Genomic DNA, 18,461 nt, shown 5'->3' with positions numbered 1-18,461 from the left:
AAATTGTTCTTCCCCCATTGTAAATTTAGGTCCGGACGATATTCTATGTTGCTATATTTGTAACTCCCTAACCAGATCACTTGTGTTTTATTAGTATTGATATTAAGACCAGAAATTTTGGCATAGTAACTTAATTCAGAGACTGACTCGCTTAGTGATGTCTCTGAACCATCTAATATAAGGCCAGTGTCATCTGCATATTGAACATTCAAAATAGGTATGTTATCAACTGGTAAATTTATGCCTGTAATTTTATCATTTGTTCTTATTCTTGCAGCGAGGACTTCGGCACAAAGTATAAAGATATATGGCGAGATTGGATCACCTTGACGGCATCCTCTTTTGATGTCAATTTTCTTAGAGATATTGCCGCCTTGATTAATTGAAGCATATGTATTACAAAGAAAAACTTTTATCCAATTTTGAATATCCTTTCCAAAATTAAAATATTTTAAAACTTTATCAATAAAATCCCAAGAAACTGAATCGAAAGCTTTTTCAAAATCAATTAACATTAGCATGCCAGGGATATCAGCATCATCTAAATATTTCATTATGTCATAAACTGTTCTAATATTTTCTCCTATATACCTTCCTGACAAAAAACCAGTCTGGTCTTCGCTTATTAACCTATCCAAAACTCTTTTTATTCTATTGGCTATAACACCAGATGCAATTTTATATATAATATTCAATAAAGTAATTGGTCTCCAATTTTTTAAAAACTGGCGCGGCTTATCTCCCTTTGGTATACATACAATAACACCATGTCTTTGTGTAACAGATAACTGACCAGAAGAAAATCCATAGTTTAAAGAGCGAACAATAAAGTTTCCAAGATTTTTCCAAAAAAATTTAAAAAATTCTGTAGTAAAACCATCCGACCCCGGACTCTTATTATTTTTCATACTATAGAGTGTTTTTCCTGCTTCTGTGTTATTAATATTTCCCTCTAACTTATGAGCCTCGGAGTTAGTTAGTTTTGGTACATTACAGTTATGTAGGTGTGTTTCTAAATCAACATTATCTACAACCCTATCTCTATACAAATTTTCATAAAAGTCACTAACCTCATTTAATATTTCAACCTGATCAGTGATAAATTCGCCATTTTCCTTCTGGATGTTAGGAATTATTTTAGAAGTAAAGTTTCTGTTTTCTAGGTTAAGAAAATAAGAAGTTGGTTTTTCTCCCTCATGAACCCATTTTGCTTTAGATCTAATGAGACTTCCTCTTATCCTTTTTGCTCTACTATCCTCTAACTCTTTCTTCAGACGAGTTAATTTTACAAGATCAATATTAGTTTCTGCTTCTAGTATCAAAATTTCCTTCTTTAACTTTTCTTCTTGTTGACTTCTTTGTTTTTTCTTGAATGATGCATAAGAGATAGATTTTCCTCTAATTTCCATTAGTAATGTTTCTAAGAATAATTGATCATTTATCATAAACTGTAAGTCATCCTCAGGAATGTTTTCAATTGTGTCAATATTATAAACAGGTAAACAATATTGTCGTTTTGTATCTTTGATGCAAGTTTTTACTATTTCAATATAAGATGTATCATTGAGTAGGGAATTATTTAATTTCCATAGTCCTTTTCCTTTCCTAAATTCATTTACTGACAGGGATATTATAGGGGTAGAATGATCAGATTTGTAGCCTGGTTCAATTTTTGATTTATTTACACTTGATAGCAAAGATTCAGAAACAAGAAAAAAGTCCAATCTGGCTTGTTTTACAGGATTAACCCTACGCCAAGTATATCGTCTAATATCAGGGTGGTGTTCTCTAAAAATATCAATAAGATTATTGTTTTCTATTATTTCAAGAACCTTATTCCTCGCTGCAGGATTATTTACATGTTTATAGTTACTATCATAGTCTACCGACGGGTTCAAAACAAGATTAAAATCACCACAAATTATAATATGGTCATTGTTAAAATCATGTATGGTTTCTTGTATTACATCATAAAAATCTGGAGTATCTTGATTCGGGCCATAGAGTGATATTAGAGTTGTCCTTAACCCATCAATATTAATATCAAGCGCAAGAAAATTGCCATTTCTATCCTTTTTCTCTCTGTGTACCTTAGATTCAAAATTGTTATTTAGTAGGATGGCAACACCACGCGAGTTTGATTTAAAAGAGCTAAAGTACGCATTATATCCCCATTCATTTCTCAAAAAGTCTTCATGTTCCTGTGTGAAATGGGTATCTTGTAAACAAAAAATACTGTATCTTTTATCTTTCAAATATGAGAAAACGTCTTTTCTTTTGAACTTCTCACCTAAACCCTGACAATTTGCTGATAGAACATTGATTTCATTCATAGGTTATGAGATAACCTGAAAAAAAATATATCAAACGAGAGAAAGCGGCAGTGACATCCAACACAGGGCAAGTAACGGAAACAAACGGGAGAGAAAGAATAAGAAGAAGAAAAAGGAAAATAAAGAAAACATGTAAAAAGTTTTCATTTAGGTCAAATCAATCAAAAGACAACCATTCAACTTACACGCCCAGTCTAGGAACAGTTGCATTGTGCGAATATATAGATTTCTGGCAGCCTACGTCAAATTCGTTTGTGTGCTCTGACCATTTTGTCAGCGGCTGGCACGCTTACGATAGATCCGAGGTGGACTACACGCCGACAGTCTTCCATTATAAGAAGAAACCAGTCAGCCCAGGTAGATCAAATCGGGCATTCCGACGAAATTTAAGTAAAGTAGGTAACTGTATGGCTTTTAAAATTAAGACCGAATTAGATGAAAGTCAAGTACATTCAAAATGGCATTGTACAAAAAATGTACCTACAATGTACGTTTCCTTTTAGGCCTAATTAAGTGTAAACAAATACACACGGTTTTCTAAAAATTAATCGTATTGTTAAATGCTATGATTATTTTGTAGAGCTAGCTTATTTATCTATTTTGTTTCCCAATTACAACAAATATTGTAAGATATTCTATGATAGTGTTTTTTTTGTTTTTTTTTTCAATTATTTGAATTCAAAGCTTCCAGTACCCAATATTATACTGTAAATGTACTAGCTGTTCATACAGTTAATGTACTTCAAATGAATAAATTCATGGACATTTAATAGAGAGTTTCTGGCACCTGACTAAAGTCTCTAAAATGGATGTGCATATGATTTTTACAACATCATTTCAGATATTCAAATTTGAATTATACAGATCTCTATTTAAAATACAAATATCTTGTACAAATACAAATATCATGTATCTTAAGATACATGTATATTATTTCAAATTTAAGGATTCATCAGGATCCCAAAATTACCAGTACATACACAAACCAAAGGGGTATAATCCAAGGAAAATAATCCAAACTAAAACTTCACACTATTTTCAACATGCATGCAGTACATGTACAGTTTATGTAATTATTATTCATATTCTTAAAATGTATGTTTAATATGCTGTATATCTTGTTGAACATTTTAGACATTTGAGGAAGCAGCTCGGAGGCAAAAGGAAAGAGAAGACGGAATGCTCAGACTGTCCATGGCCCATCATGACTATGCCATTGTCACTGATAAGACAGAAGACGTCAAAAATTATGTAAATACAGGTATTCAATACGAGTGTGATCCTGTCTTGGAGGAGAACATCAGTTTGAGGGAGGAGAACATCATTCTCAGAGAGAAAGAAAGAAAACTGACTTTTTCTGTGGAAAAAATCAAAGAGAATGATAAGGCAACTCGTTTTTATACTGGTTTACCCACTTTTGGAGTTTTTTTATGGTTATTCAACTTCCTCAAAATTAAAGCACAGGATATGACTTTCTGGGATGGACAGAACACTCCAGGAGACAGGAAAAGACCTATGAAACTTTCCATTTCATTGCCTAATCAACTGCTTGCAGTATTGATGAGACTGTAGTTGGGTCTGTTTGTGCAGGACATTGTGATCGCTTTGATATTTCTTGTAGTACTTTTTCAAATTTATTTGTGTCATGGATCTGTCTTTTATATGAAGAGTTGAAATTAATTAATGTGTATCCTTCCCGAGAGTTAGTAAACCAGAACATGCCTGAAGCGTTCAAATCCTTCCCAAATTTAAGAATTATAGTAGACTGTACAGAAATTTTTGTACAGAGGTCATCAAGTCTTGTGAACCAGAATTTGTTGTATTCAAATTACAAACATCATGCGACTTTGAAATTTTTAATTGGTATTACACCTTCAGGTGTTATTTCATATGTATCAGATGCTTGGGGTGGAAAAGTATCTGACCGCCGTATTGTTATGGAGAGTGGTTTTTTGGATTTATTAGAGCCAGGAGATAATGTTATGGCTGATAAAGGTTTTACTATTTCAGATTTACTCAGAGAGAGAAAGTGTTCATTAAATATACCACCCTTTAAACGAGGTAATTCACAGTTCACTGTTGAAGAGGTTTTTGCGACACAATCAATTGCAAAAGTGAGAATTCATGTTGAAAGAAGCATTGGTCGAGTGAAAAAGTTTCATTTATTTGATGGTGTGTTGCCCTTAACTTTGGCACCTATTGCTTCAAAATGTTTTAAGGTTGCTTGCTGGTTGACCAACCTCGATGTGCCTATTGTATAAGCAATTACCCATTTTTCCTAGAGTGAAATAACAATAGTATCAATTCAACTTGTACCTGATGTTGAATATGTGATTTTTTAAAATTTAATCTAAGTACTACTCATGCACAGTATATATATATATACTTAACTTGTAAATATATGAATTTACAAGGTATATATATAATGTAATGACGACAAGAAGACATGAATATAGAATACCCCTTGTCTGTGTACAAGGTTAATGTTTAATGGATCACAAACTGTTTCTTTTGTGTAAAACAATAATTGATAATTGGATATTGTATGAAAAAGAACCAAAAACAAATATGAAAGATTTAGACAGTCAAGATATTAAATTGTTGTTGCTTAAAAATATTGAAAGATATATTGCTCAGAAAACATTTTCAAAGTTGAAACTTAAAAAATTTAAATCAATTTTATTCCCAATAAACTTGCTTGAACCTTTTTACTGTATCACACATAGTTATTTATATTCTCTTCCCTCCTTACTTTTATTTTTTTTTTGTAAACATATCTTATGAGAACAGGTATAAACAAAGCAGACTGCCTGTATATATATGGCATTTGCAACATCTGGAGCTAGTAAAGGGAAGTAACTCCATGGAGAATGAAATCTTCCATTAGAAATGGTATGTTTTTGTCAACACAATGAGGGTTCAATGATGGCAAATAAAAATAATGTATACATGTACATGTTCTTAATTAATACCAGTTAATCAGATGAACTATTGCAATGTACATATTTTTTTACAAACATAGATATACTTGCTGATACATGTACTTAATTCATACATACTGATGAAGCTAAGATCTCAGCAAATAAGATAGAACCTTTTAATTTTATAATTATTTCTCCTACAACAGCAATCCAACACAATGACATATTGGTATATCTGATATAAAGTCATATGAATTAAAGTTTGTTGGAAATAGGAATTCAATCGTGTAAAATATGTTTCACATAGAATTCCACTAAACGAGGCATCATGTTTGAGACAAAGTCACGATCAAAATACACTCTTTCTATAAAACAGTTTCCGTGTACTGCACTGGTCCAAACCACAAAATCACACCATGTGATAACCGCCATTTCGCCTTGCACTTGTGCGTAGTAACAGTGACTCCTTCTCAGTCTGGTTCCCTCTTCTGTCTTTTGTAAACAAAAGTCGTTTGATCCCATTTCTACTATTTCATGCACTTGCATTTCATTTACAAGCTGGCCGTTTACAGAATATGGACACTTTATCTCTAAAACTCCAATATTGTTTTCTTGGGGCATGGAGGTATCAATAATCTTACCATCCCCAGACGCGCCAATAAAGGGATGAGAAGGGAGAAGAGTAAGACCTGTCTCACTAACACTCAGAGATGTAACCCGGTTCTGGAGCTTTATATAGTCACCCACAGCTTCCCTTTCATGGTCGATTCCCCACTGAATCGGTTTGGGTAAAGTGCTGTACCTAAAATTGAGAAAACACCTGTTTCAGTTTAAAATTAGTAATTGGCTACAATGTATACTAGTATAGATGCATATACTTTTTATATACATGTACAGAACATAAATTTTACCACAAGCCCTTGACCTCAGGGTTGCGAGTTGGAATCCCATGTGTGACCACTGATCGATGGTTTTTCTCCGTGTATTTGTATACTCTGACTTTCCTCCACCAACAAACCTAACACATCCTTAAATGACCCCAGCTGTTAGTAGGACATTAAACATACAAAATCAAATGATACAATCTATATATATATGTACATGTAAATATTTTGGTAGGTGTACATGTGTATTACATGCATACAGATCAAGTAAAGCTGATGAGAACTGAAGTGTTGTCATGTATGTACATTATATGAATTTTTAATTTGTCATCTATAATTTTAATTCAGATCAAATACCTACCTTTCTAAACCAGATCCATGCATAATGCGATCTATCAGGGATAAAGGTTTACCACCTGCCCGAAGTATGTCCCCAAACACGGAGCTGGTAATTCTACCTTTATGCAAATCTTGCCACAATACACTTTCCCGTTGACCTCTTGTTTTTTCTTCTATATATTGGCTTAAAGAGGGATCGATTGGTGCTAGGAGATGAACTGAAATATATGACAAAACAATTATAATGTTACTGCAGCTGTAAAACAAATTCCATTTGTGTTGATTAAATGCAAACAGTAATTGTAATAAATTAAATGTAAATTTGTCTGTATTAAATATAAAGTGTGAATATTTCCATTATGCATGTTATTTTATGGATGAATCGTTAATGTGATTACATGTACTGTATTGGACCCAATAAGCGCCCATGTTCCTATAAGCGCCCCTCCCCCTTTTTGAGGCCTCAATTTCAATTGCCCATGCATAAATAAGGACCAAAATTACACAAAACGGTATAGATTTGCGACTTATTAGCACCTTTTTATTTTTATCAATTTTTTAAGCGCCCTGGGTGCTTATTGGGTCAAATACGGTAGTTGTTTTGTGTAATAAATAATACATGTACAGATTTTGTAAAATCAATGTTGTGTCATTACTATCATCTAAATTCAGAACATTGTAATAAATCACATTTATCTGGAAGAAATGCTGTTTTTTTTTGTATGTGTGTTTTTTTTTGTTTTTTTTTTTTAATTACAATTTATGTACCAGTGCTGCTATTTGGCTTGTACACCAGTTCATGTGCCCTTTTTCCCATTGGATTAGATTCTATGGCTGTCAATACAACTTCTTCTCTCTGGACAGGTGGTGTGACATCAGGAATGATGGCTAAGTGTGACATACCTGCCAATATAAAAACATTGCTGGTAAAATAGTATGAAATGTTCAAGATGGATTTCACCTAGCTTTTGTTGTGTTTCTATGTACCTGAAGATGGCCAAGAGGCCGAAAATTTGTGGAAGGGATATTTATACTATTGAATGTTTATATATATTCTCCCTCTGGAGAACTAGTATTTGAAGGTAAAATAGTGATTGTGGTTTTGAAAGAAATTTTAACAATCACTGGGTTATAAAAAATTCATTTATAAAATCCCAAGATTTTTGCATTTTTTTTTTAAATTTATGATGGTAATACATGTCTGAAAGTTTAGATATCATAGTATTTTATCTTTTTGATTCATTGATGGTAATACATGTATATATCAGAAAACTGAAATATCTGAAGGTAATTTACAAACCTGATTTTGGAAAAACTGCCTTTAATTCCATCATCATATTGGTGTAGTGGTCTTGATCATAAATTCTGTCGGAGGAGTGTCGTGGATCAAAATTCAAGACACTTTGCTTGTCACATTCAGATCTCTTTCCAAAATGCATATTGTTTAGAGGTTGCGGATCCATATGGAGTTTTCTTGGTACATTCCATTCACATTTTCTTGATGTACATGGGATTTGAGAATTTTCTTTATCTTTTTCTAAATGGTACCCATTGATGGCGAATAATAATGCCCCAACATGGCTGCAGCATTGGGCCAAACTGTAAAATTAATAAAAAACAAATGGATACATAAATATATTGATTAATCTAAATTAATAATAAACTAATTAATCTAAATAAATAAACAGACTTGAGGACAGAATTTTATGAATTAATTAATTGAAAAATAGATAAATAATAAATGATTTTATGGACAGACTGAATGCATTTATGCGGTATTTATAATTTGAAAAAAAAAATTAAAAAAAAGGATAATTTTCAACCTAAAATTTGTTTTCATTTGTCTGCTTTACAAAATGTATAATGACTGTGGTCTTACCCGATAGGACACTGGCAATAAGCATGAATGGGTATTTCATTCTTGAAGGCGATGTTGACAGAATATTTTGTTTTATTCATTGACGCAAGTACCATTGCTGTCACATAAATTAGATCAGTATCAACCTATAAAAAGAAAACAATAGATGAAAAAACACTATTATTTATTTCATAGATGCAACTTTTCCCCAATCCTGTCAGTGCAAATCATGAAGAAAGAAAGATAACTCTTGGTTAATTACTTGACTAGTCTACTTCACTGTCTGTGGCGCCTTTTCATAGTATTTTTTTTTCTTTTGACATGCTTTTTAAAGACATTTGAAGCAGTTTGTGTTTATAATTTTTATACATATTCTTTGTTACCAATGATGGGGTTTGAAATTTTGCTTTTGAATTAGATTGACATCATTGACAAATGCAATAACATCGCCGAAAATTAGGTCACCGTGTAGGCCTACTGTAGCCTTGGCCACCGTACGACTGAATCTAGGCCCGCTTGAATTTTAATTATCGAATATATCTAACGATTAAATATAAATTACATAAGTTTCTATTAAAAACATCAATACCTCCACAAAATAATCTGCTGGACATCCCCTGCCTGGTAATGTGCGACAGCTCTATCCATCGATCGGTACGATTTGACAGAAGTCAGCTGATGACATCCGTCGCCTGACTCCCCAACTGGCCGCTTTCTATTGACCATGAAGTCATAAATGACTTGAAAATTTATGTTTGGAACCTTACTTTGAAAAATCGAAGCATATGCTACCGAGTTATAAGGTGGAAAACCTGACGGGAGCGCGATGCTGTCAACAAAAGAATTTTGTAATTCCCGCGACGCCATCTTGGTTGCTATAAACAAAGGACGCCCAGATGACGTTTGTCCCCCAAAGTGGTTTCTGCGCATGCGCCATATTTAACCCGAAACGAACTATATGCACTTCAGTACTTGCTATGAAATAAAACCGGAAATTGATAAAAACCGGAAGTACTATACTAAATGTAGACTATAATGCCTGTTGGTTTTGTCCGGAAAATAACATACCATGATCAACCACTAATAAATGTGGTGAATTGTTATTTCAGTAATATCTTTATATATGTAACATAGAAATATGCAATACAGTTATAAGAATTAATAGAATATAAAGTATTTGGAGGTAAAGAACCCCATTAGAAAAACGAGTTAAAAAATCTGGGGTATTTTACTCACCTTACACTATGGAATAATTTTAGATCCCAAACATCGAAAAAAAAAAAAAAAAAACACTTTCACGTACGCACTTACAAATGAAGAGATTTCCTATTATTAACACAAGAAAAACCACAAAGATTGAAGTTAATATGTGATCGGTAGTCCAGGAATGATCCCCGAAATGTCCTCTACCGATATCGGAAATGGATAGCTCAACCAACTCGCGTTCGCGTGAAGTTTTCATCTCTGAGTAAGAATTCCTCAGTTAGTGGCGTGTCATATAGAAGTCTACGTTTCCTACCATCCTTGAGAATAACGAAAAGTTTTCCATCGATACTGTACGAGTTTTGCACACAGTTGACATGATACGCTTCCTTTAGTCTGTCCTGGTTATATTTGGTGAGGTCTTCAAATACAGAAATTCCCGTCCCTTTCAGGATCTTCCTTGCTCTCAAGATTTCGTGCTTTTTAGTCCTATGGGTAAACTTTACAATCACATTTCGTTTTTTCCCGTGCACAAATTTTCCCAGTCTATGCGTTATGTCTATTTCATCACCTCGTAATGCAACCTTCAATTTGGAGTTCACCAGAGATACTACTTTCTCCTTACATTCCTGAACAGTCTCTTTCTCTGATGTATCTTCTAGGCCGAAAATTCTGATTGAGTTCTTCCGTCCATGCTGTTCTAGGTCATTATATTTCTCTTCAGACCATTGTTGGGATTTCTGTAGTTCGGTGTAGCGATCCTGTAACTCTGTCACAGTTTTCCGGAGAGAAATGTTATCCTTTTCAAGATCGAAAATCCGTCCCTCCAAAACCTCAATGAGCTCTCTGTTTTCTCTCTTTAAGTCATTTTGTAGCTTTTCAAACTTATCCTCCAATCTTTCTGTAAATCTGGTCATTCTCTTGTCCATCTCAGGCTTTGTTATAAGATTCCCCACCTGAGCACTAATTTCATCAAGCCGATCATCAGTTGATCTCGTTCCAATGGAAATAGAAGATTTCGAATGTTTTCCAATGGGTGGTGGCATGATTACAAAAGATTCACAACAGTTTATATAATGATATGATGATTCCACGTACACGTAGTAAACACGTATACACAGGCTAAGTCCGTGCAAATAGTCGGCGGGCGAGCGGTGAATGGTTGTCACGCGGTATAGGAACTACATATAGCCCATTGTTAGATTTTCAATGTCTATAAAACACACTTTTAGACGTAAAACCATCTAAATTTTGCAATAGTTTGAAGCACATGTACGTAGTCCACACACAGACCAAAAATTGAGACTGGTCATTTGCTAAAAACTCGGATATAATCCAACTTCGTCAGAGCAAAAATTCGTGTGTCCGCACAGGTCCGCGTGACCTTGACCTTATCCTTTATTGAGATTTTATTTCTTTGATAGTAGTAGTAATTATACATTATTAGCATTATTTTCCCTGTTGCATATGTCTTATTTTGAAAAATTCCAGGAAAATGCCTGGGTTTTAACACTTGAGGTCTCAGACCAACCAGCACGCAAACACATTTAGAAAAAAAAGATCACAAATGTAGCCTCGGCTTGTTTTTTAATCTATACTAATTTCGGTCTTCTAAACTCGATGAGTGACATATATAAAGAACATGTATGACCAATGTGTTGACCTATATAGCAAGCGGTCGACATGCATCACAAAAACAACCGCTTTCTTTAGGTTTTTAATTTCATAATACTTTATTATAAATACTTATAAATGGTTTTTGGTTGGTGAATATCTACAGAAAGAAGTTACAAAAAAAACCCAGAAAGCCAACAATCCCTTATTATCATGTGGCAAGGCACAAAGGTTATCCTTGCACATTAGCTCATATTATACATTTATATAGAATTTGTCATTCAAGTACAAAATAATAGAACAGTTAGAAGTAATGAAATGTAAATCATAATCATATGGATATGTAAAATATCAAGAACTCAATACAGGTATATTTATATACTGTATAATCATACACCATAATGTTATACATTTTAAAGAATGATATGCAAAATATTTTGTCAAATACATGTATGTATATTATATATCAAGTATACATATATACAATGTATGTAACACTTTATTTGCACAATAGTATATGGCAATCTTTAGATCAAAACAAAAATTACTACAGGAACACAGTCTAAAATGAATATTTTTTTTTTGCAAAATGTATGTCAATTGAAAAATTAAACCCAAAAAATAATTATCCCAGATTTAACAATTAAACAAAACACAACAATGGCAGAATTTGTAGAATGAAAATAAATTTTTATTAACACTGTCAGTTGACTTGACTTTCCTTGTACTGGGAAAGAGTCTAAATTGCTACTTTGATGACAAACCATTCATCATATCAATTGAAAAATATATATAAAAACATGTAATTCAATAGCTGGCTCATTCTTGGGGAATAGTAGGTGAAAAGTCTACTGTTTCTGTGGTTCACCTGAGAACATACGGAATTCAACACTAGATCCTCTGCAAGTAAAAAAAGATCTTCAAGAAGCGTTAACGTTACAAGTGTATATAATCAGGTTATCTGCAATGTAGAATGGCCAATTTTATAAAAAAAAATAATAAATGAAATAGATATCGTAAAAGGTAATATTATAGGGAAATAAAGGACTACATATTGAAGCTACACTTCATTTGATGGTACCCCACCCAACGTTTCATTTGAGGCAAAGTGTACAACTATAATCATCCTATAACACAGTTCTAAATAGCACGACAACATGCTTCGCTTCTACAACAATAGATTACGAAGTAAAACACTGGTACAAATGTATTTTTATAGAAGATCTGTCAAGTTGTTAAAACTCCACTAGCATATTCATGAACACGTTTGGTGTAACGGAAGACAATGCGTGACGTCATCAACATCATGGAAAATAAAACATTTAACTCGTACACCCCTTAAAACTTAATTGAACTCTTCTACTTCTGAGGTTTATACAACACATTACCGGTATTAAATCAATGGGTAAATAGGTTAATACAGACTCTCGTCTCACTTTTCGGACGTGTATTGCGACCAGGAAATGTCCAATTGATATTCACTATCACTTTTCCTTATTAAGACTGACACTGTTATCAAATTATGTTGAGCTGGAGTATTTTGACGAAATGTATAGCCCGATATGTTGGATTATTCTAATACGCATATTTTGATTACCCAGTCTGGCCGAAAAATCCCCGATTGCATCTATTCGGGCTATGTTTTGATACAACTACTGGAATGTTGCTCTGAAAGTTTTTGCCGTTATATCGTCTTTGTACCTAGGCATTGGCTCGAAGAACTTTACATGGACTGGTGGTATAGTGAAGTTCACAGGTCACTACAAGAGGGGAAGGGGAAGCCAGTTCCAGAAAGTTTGTGCCTTGTCCATTTGTCCAAGACATATTTGATAAAGACGATAGAACGATAGAATAATTCGGACTACTGGAATGTCCCAGAACACTAGTTATCCATGAGTGGAGTAGCATTAGCTGCCACAAACTGTATCACAAGTTACAACCCGCCAAAACTCAAACAAAAATTCATCCAGGTGACCGCTTCAAACGTGAAATGGCGATATCAGTACGGTGGATGATGTGAAACAGCAGACGCGTTGTCTGGTCGTATGTTTACGCGTGGCAGACCATAGTAAATAAACTGCTTTGTCAACAAGTCACTTGAACTGGCATTATCCCAAGGACCCATCATGGCGTTTGCACGTGCGTGAGTGGCTGCTGTGACGTGAATGTATTGCGATAATGGCGGACTGGTGAGTGTGTCGGGCTTTTTGGTCTTTCTGCCTTCGCTCCTGAGTCTCTGTTGGAGCTTTGTATTTTTGATCACGTGTTCTGTGACAGCAATGCGCCACATTGTCCACAGATGCACGTTCTGGCCGGGGTCGAAGGCCTGCATGTTGCCAGTGTTGTAGTTCCCTGAGGCCGATTTAGACCGAGGCGATTCTGGCTTCCTCTTGTTGCGAGGACGTGACTGATGCATGTTGTTAGGTCATCGACTGTTCTACGATAGCTGTATTCTTTCTGAAACGAAAATAAATCATTGTTGAAACACATATGCAACCATACCGTCTTGCTGCATATTACAAGAGTGATCTCTGTTGTAGGTGTTATTTGTGACGTCATTATTTTGTAAGTGAAACTCACGTCGTTTTCTCTGACGTTACGTTCGCAAACACATAAAGCTCTGTAATATGCAAAGACAGACTATCTATCGGTAGCATCAAAACATACTTTGATTGGCTGAAAATAAAGGAATTATTGCAAGCCATCCTTCCAGAGCAATTCCTTTCAGGGCACAATTGGAAAAGCAGGTTTTCAGCACATTCAATACAACATGTAGATCTACAATGATATATTATACGCATGTAACTAAAGAGATGAGTGAAGTGTGGTGTTCTGTGTCTTTGACAAATAACACTATAAAAACATGAGTCCCATAATCACAAGGAAAGACAATACGGATGTTCCGCAATCTCCCAAAATATACAGACATTCATACACCACACACAACACATACAGGGGAGGTCTGAGCTATTAATAAGATTGGTTTTGTTAGTTTAACGTCCTATTAACAGCCAGGGTCCTGTAAGGACGTGCCAGGTTTGTTGATGGAGGAAAGCCGGAGTACCCGGAGAAAAAACACCGTCCAGCGGTCAGTACCTGGCAACTACCCCACATGGGACTCGAACCCGCATCCCAGAGGTGGAGGGCTTGTGGTAATATGTCGGGACTACTCGGCCACCGCTGCCCCGTATATTAATAAGATGTCACGCGTAATCAACCAACTAACCAACTATTTGTATGTATAGGACATTACTAATGTGTATCTGTCGCTGTGTTTATTGAAATTGTACCTCAGTGATAATAACAATGGACGATAGCATGGGTATATTTTAGTCTGTGTAATTATCGGAGCATGTCAACGGTACATTATTTTTTTTCTAAATAGGAATATAAAACGAGATTGTAAAGTTATTGGCTTACCGTTAACACTACAGTTATCATCAACTGATTAACAAATTATATATCAACTTCATAACGCGGGTCATCCTCGATATTCCAGGGGTTCCGATCACTTACGATCTCTACACCCCTGGACTATCTCAAAGTGAAATTGAAGGCAGCTCAGCTGAAAACATTTGACCAATCACAGGCTAGCAAAGATTTCCTTTGAAGACAGAGAGAGTGACGCCTAACACCAAAGCCACACAGTCAACCACAGTGTACCGTTATACGGCTCTTTTGATGTACATCAAACGACAAAATTACCTGTTCTGTTGCCTCCAGTTTTACTATGAGATAGTCCAGGGGTGTAGAGATCGTAAGTGATCGGAACCCCTGGAGTATCGAGGATGAACGCGGGTCGTCTTATAAATATTTCACGCCGTCGTCCTAATTACTGCGCAGTAGCGACATAATATCTCTGCTCCAGACGTCGAAACAGTGAAATGACTCTTCACTGTTTACATGGATTACGTAGGAATCTTGCATTTGTTTGGTGGCGTAATCCCATCTTCTGCCATTTTTATACATTTTCTTATGTTTTTAAGAAACGTTTGATTTTTGTTGCGGAAAGGTAGTGAGCCTTTAAAGAATAAACCACTTTTGTCGAGATTTCAAAAAAATGAAAGGTGTACAAATCTCACAATGCAGACATTGATATACTGTAAAAAGAATAAACAGGGTTTGACGGAGAGACTAGTACTGTTCGAGCGAGGTAAAAATGTAGAATGATAAAGGGGTATAATTATTATATGTTTCAGGAGTTAAATTCAATGACAACGGCAATGTTAAATGTCAACGGGCGATGACCTCTCCAGGTCTTTTCAATCGGCCGGGACCGTCGTGTGACTATGGTGATTCCTACATTCGGGTATACTGTTACAGCCATTACTGGTTATTTCTACAACGTTACCATGGCAATTTGACAATTGACCTTTTTGTTTTTATTTCGTGACGTGAAATCTTAACCAGTTTCAGTAAATTGTTTCCGCCATTATCGCAGTTGGACGCCCGATGGGTTAATGCAATTATTTGAAGATTGTGTTTTCAAATAAACTTTCATTTCATACTATTACTGTTTCAACATTACCGTATACACGGTTACTGTCACGAGCACTGTTTTTAGACTAGCCATTTTGATCCAAAACAAGAAAATATTCAAATCCTAAAATACATTGTTTCTCAACATTCTGAATGCACTCTAAAAGCCAATCAACATGTACAGCATTTATATGCTAAAGTCATCATCAAAAATCTAATGTTTCTTCGAAAACGTTATCGTCTGACAACGTCCCAGTAAATTTTCGTGAGATTGTGAAATAAGGTCACATGCATGTAGGTCATGGTACATTCGTGTGTAGTTATCAATGCCTTGTTCTTTCTTCTCCTGCATCAAATAACATCCTCTATATCTTACATCAGTATGTCTGATGTTTCATCTACAACGTAAATCTGACTGCGCCTTCATAATTTCATCAAAGTGGTCGAGAAAGCATTTATATATTATGGTGAGCCATATAGGTACAGATGTATCTCCGTCTATCCTGATGAACCAGACGAGTCGGAGGATACTTGGTGCTGAAGTTTTTGTACATAGCATTTATCAAAACGATGTCAATAGGAACATGGAGTGAACGAAATATAACAAAATATATACATTTGTTTGAATCGAGGTAGACCCTCTAGACTCGATGGAAGTACAACGCAAAAATACAGTTTCATGCAACGGCCAAGGTCGCGATCGTGGGATGCATATCTAATTGTTACAATAATTAGTAAATTCTAAATTATTTACGTTTTAACAATGTTTAACTCACCTGCCTGTGTATGTAGTTTCCAGAAATCCTTATTACGACTTAACACAAAGATGTAAACAAGAAGCCTTCCTCCACTTCCTATAGAATAACCAGGTAAACTGTAAAGTAGATTTCCGGTTTAGTGATTTCTGTGAATAGGCACCCTATTATACGTCCCTCTCACACCTGACTGGGTAGCCTGTATATCAACGGCTTGTCATCAAGGTGAACTACCTTCTAAATATCTCCCGCTAAAAAGGCATTTGATGACATTCCGCAGTAGAACGAATTGATATGTTCGAGTCGACGCGAACAGAATGATTTATAAAGACGTTCAAAAAGGCAAGCATCCTACCTTTTGGTGAAAAATGTGAGAACAGATGTAAGTCGTTCCTAAAATTAATCTAATATAAAGTCTGTTGTCCCAAAAGTCGAGCGCAGTTTTCCCCTTGGAATGACCATCACAACTTCAGCCTAGGTTCGGTTATATTTCACTGGAAAACACTTACATCATTTATCCTCGTTTCTCTTGGAATGACCAGAACGAAGAAAGCATCTAAATCATCATCGTCGGAGACCCACGGGTGATCGCACTACACTACGCTACACTTAACACTTATGATATGTGTAGCGTAGTGTAGTGCGATCACCCGTGGGTATTCGTGTAGCGTAGTGTAGTGCGATCACCCGTGGGTCTCCGACGATGCTAAATCATCTATTCTCGTTTCTCTTGGAATGACCAGAACGAAGAAAGCTAAAGCACTATAATCTTCTATCATCTTTTCTCTAAGTATGGCTAAGATGACCCAAGTCTAAGTGTAGTATACTTCGAAGTAAAGCACCTTAATCTTCTTTGTCTCGCAAGACGTTCACATACTAGAATCGGTTATACTTTACTGGAAAGCATTTTCTATTGTCCTTTCCCTTGGAATGATCAACACGACCTCATTCTAGAATCGATTATACTTCACTCCACGCAAACTATTTTTTTGTCTTTTCTCTTCAAATGGCCGATACGATAAAATTTTAGGTTCAGTTATACGTCATCGGAATACTCCTTGATCTTCTGTTGACTTTTCCCTTGGAATTGCCGACATGACCTTAAGCTATATTGACTTTGCATGTAAAAGACTTATCTGACCTTGCGGGTACGAATTAATTATGATGTCATGCGTTTGTGGGGGTGACATCATATTTATTTCATAGAAATATACGTTCACCGAGTTTCACTCACAAAATAATGGCGCCACAATGGGATGCCTTTCTGCAATAGAGATATATGTAACTCTGTGATATACAAAGACGGAATATCTCATAACATCTCCTTAGAATGGTCAATGACACCAGATCTGTACTAGAAAGGGCGATCGAAAGCTTTGTTGTCGACCCTAAAACAATTAATCGTCTAGAAGGTTGATAATTCGGTTCCGACTCACTCTAACCTACTTCATGATATTTTGTTTTCTCCCCTAAGACAGATAAAATCTAGATGAAACCAAAAGCCTTATATAATTACTATCAAATTTATACAATATATTTCCAATTTCAATAAAGTACCTTGCCAGGAAACACTGCCTCTACTAAAAATTAATCAAAATATATAGTATCAAGCAAGTCATTCTAAAAGACTTCTAATGGCAAAAATAAAACCTTAATGAACTCATTAAACTACCTTGGCATTACTATGTTGTATAAGACTCTTTCATACGTGTATATAAAGGATAGGGATATTCTACCCGAGGGTCACAAAAGTTGTAAAACCCGAGGCTTGCTGAGGGTTTTACAACATTTTGTGATCCTGAGGGTTGAATATCCCTATCCTTTATATCCACGCACAGGTGTTCGTTTCTAATATAAGTATAAGTATAAGACCCAGTATTATAATTATACTTATATTAGAAACGAACACCTGTGATCCACGTACGAAAGAGTATTTTTCTCTCATACCTCGACGTTTTCTCGCTACTGCAAGTCAAATCTCCCTACATAAAAATTGCGTGATGTTTTCAACGCAGATCCCGTTTTTTGTATCTTTTAAAGTGAATCCAGCTTACTTTTTTAAAAAAATGTTAAAA

The 18,461-nt window shown here is 35.1% G+C and overlaps 2 protein-coding genes and 1 pseudogene across 4 annotated transcripts; 1 reads left to right on the top strand and 2 right to left on the bottom strand.

Moving 5' to 3' along the window:
* Nucleotides 1–2,118: 2,118 nt before the first annotated feature.
* On the top strand, nt 2,119–4,594 carry LOC138326452 (uncharacterized; annotated as a pseudogene).
* LOC138325610 (uncharacterized) lies at nt 2,978–16,884 on the bottom strand. Of its 3 annotated transcripts, none has more exons than XM_069271387.1 (6): nt 16,408–16,849; nt 8,357–13,609; nt 7,778–8,076; nt 7,246–7,380; nt 6,500–6,695; nt 2,978–6,056 (listed from the first exon to the last, which is right to left on the bottom strand). In XM_069271387.1, the coding sequence occupies exons 2-6, from the start codon at nt 8,449–8,451 to the stop codon at nt 5,534–5,536; spliced, it is 1,248 nt and encodes a 415-aa protein (XP_069127488.1). In that variant the 5' UTR covers nt 8,452–13,609; nt 16,408–16,849; the 3' UTR covers nt 2,978–5,533. The 3 variants fall into 3 exon arrangements, with proteins under 3 accessions (XP_069127488.1, XP_069127489.1, XP_069127490.1); XM_069271388.1 differs by having other exon boundaries at nt 8,357–13,605; XM_069271389.1 differs by lacking the exon at nt 7,246–7,380 and having other exon boundaries at nt 16,408–16,884.
* Nucleotides 9,766–10,584, bottom strand: LOC138326450 (uncharacterized). The gene has a single exon (XM_069272556.1). It carries the CDS (start codon nt 10,582–10,584, stop codon nt 9,766–9,768), a length of 819 nt encoding a protein of 272 aa, XP_069128657.1.
* Nucleotides 16,885–18,461: the final 1,577 nt, after the last annotated feature.

Source organism: Argopecten irradians, chromosome 6, assembly GCF_041381155.1.
Source record: "Argopecten irradians isolate NY chromosome 6, Ai_NY, whole genome shotgun sequence".
NCBI classification, from domain to species: domain Eukaryota; kingdom Metazoa; phylum Mollusca; class Bivalvia; order Pectinida; family Pectinidae; genus Argopecten; species Argopecten irradians.
This window is presented reverse-complemented; position numbering and strand designations above follow the sequence as displayed.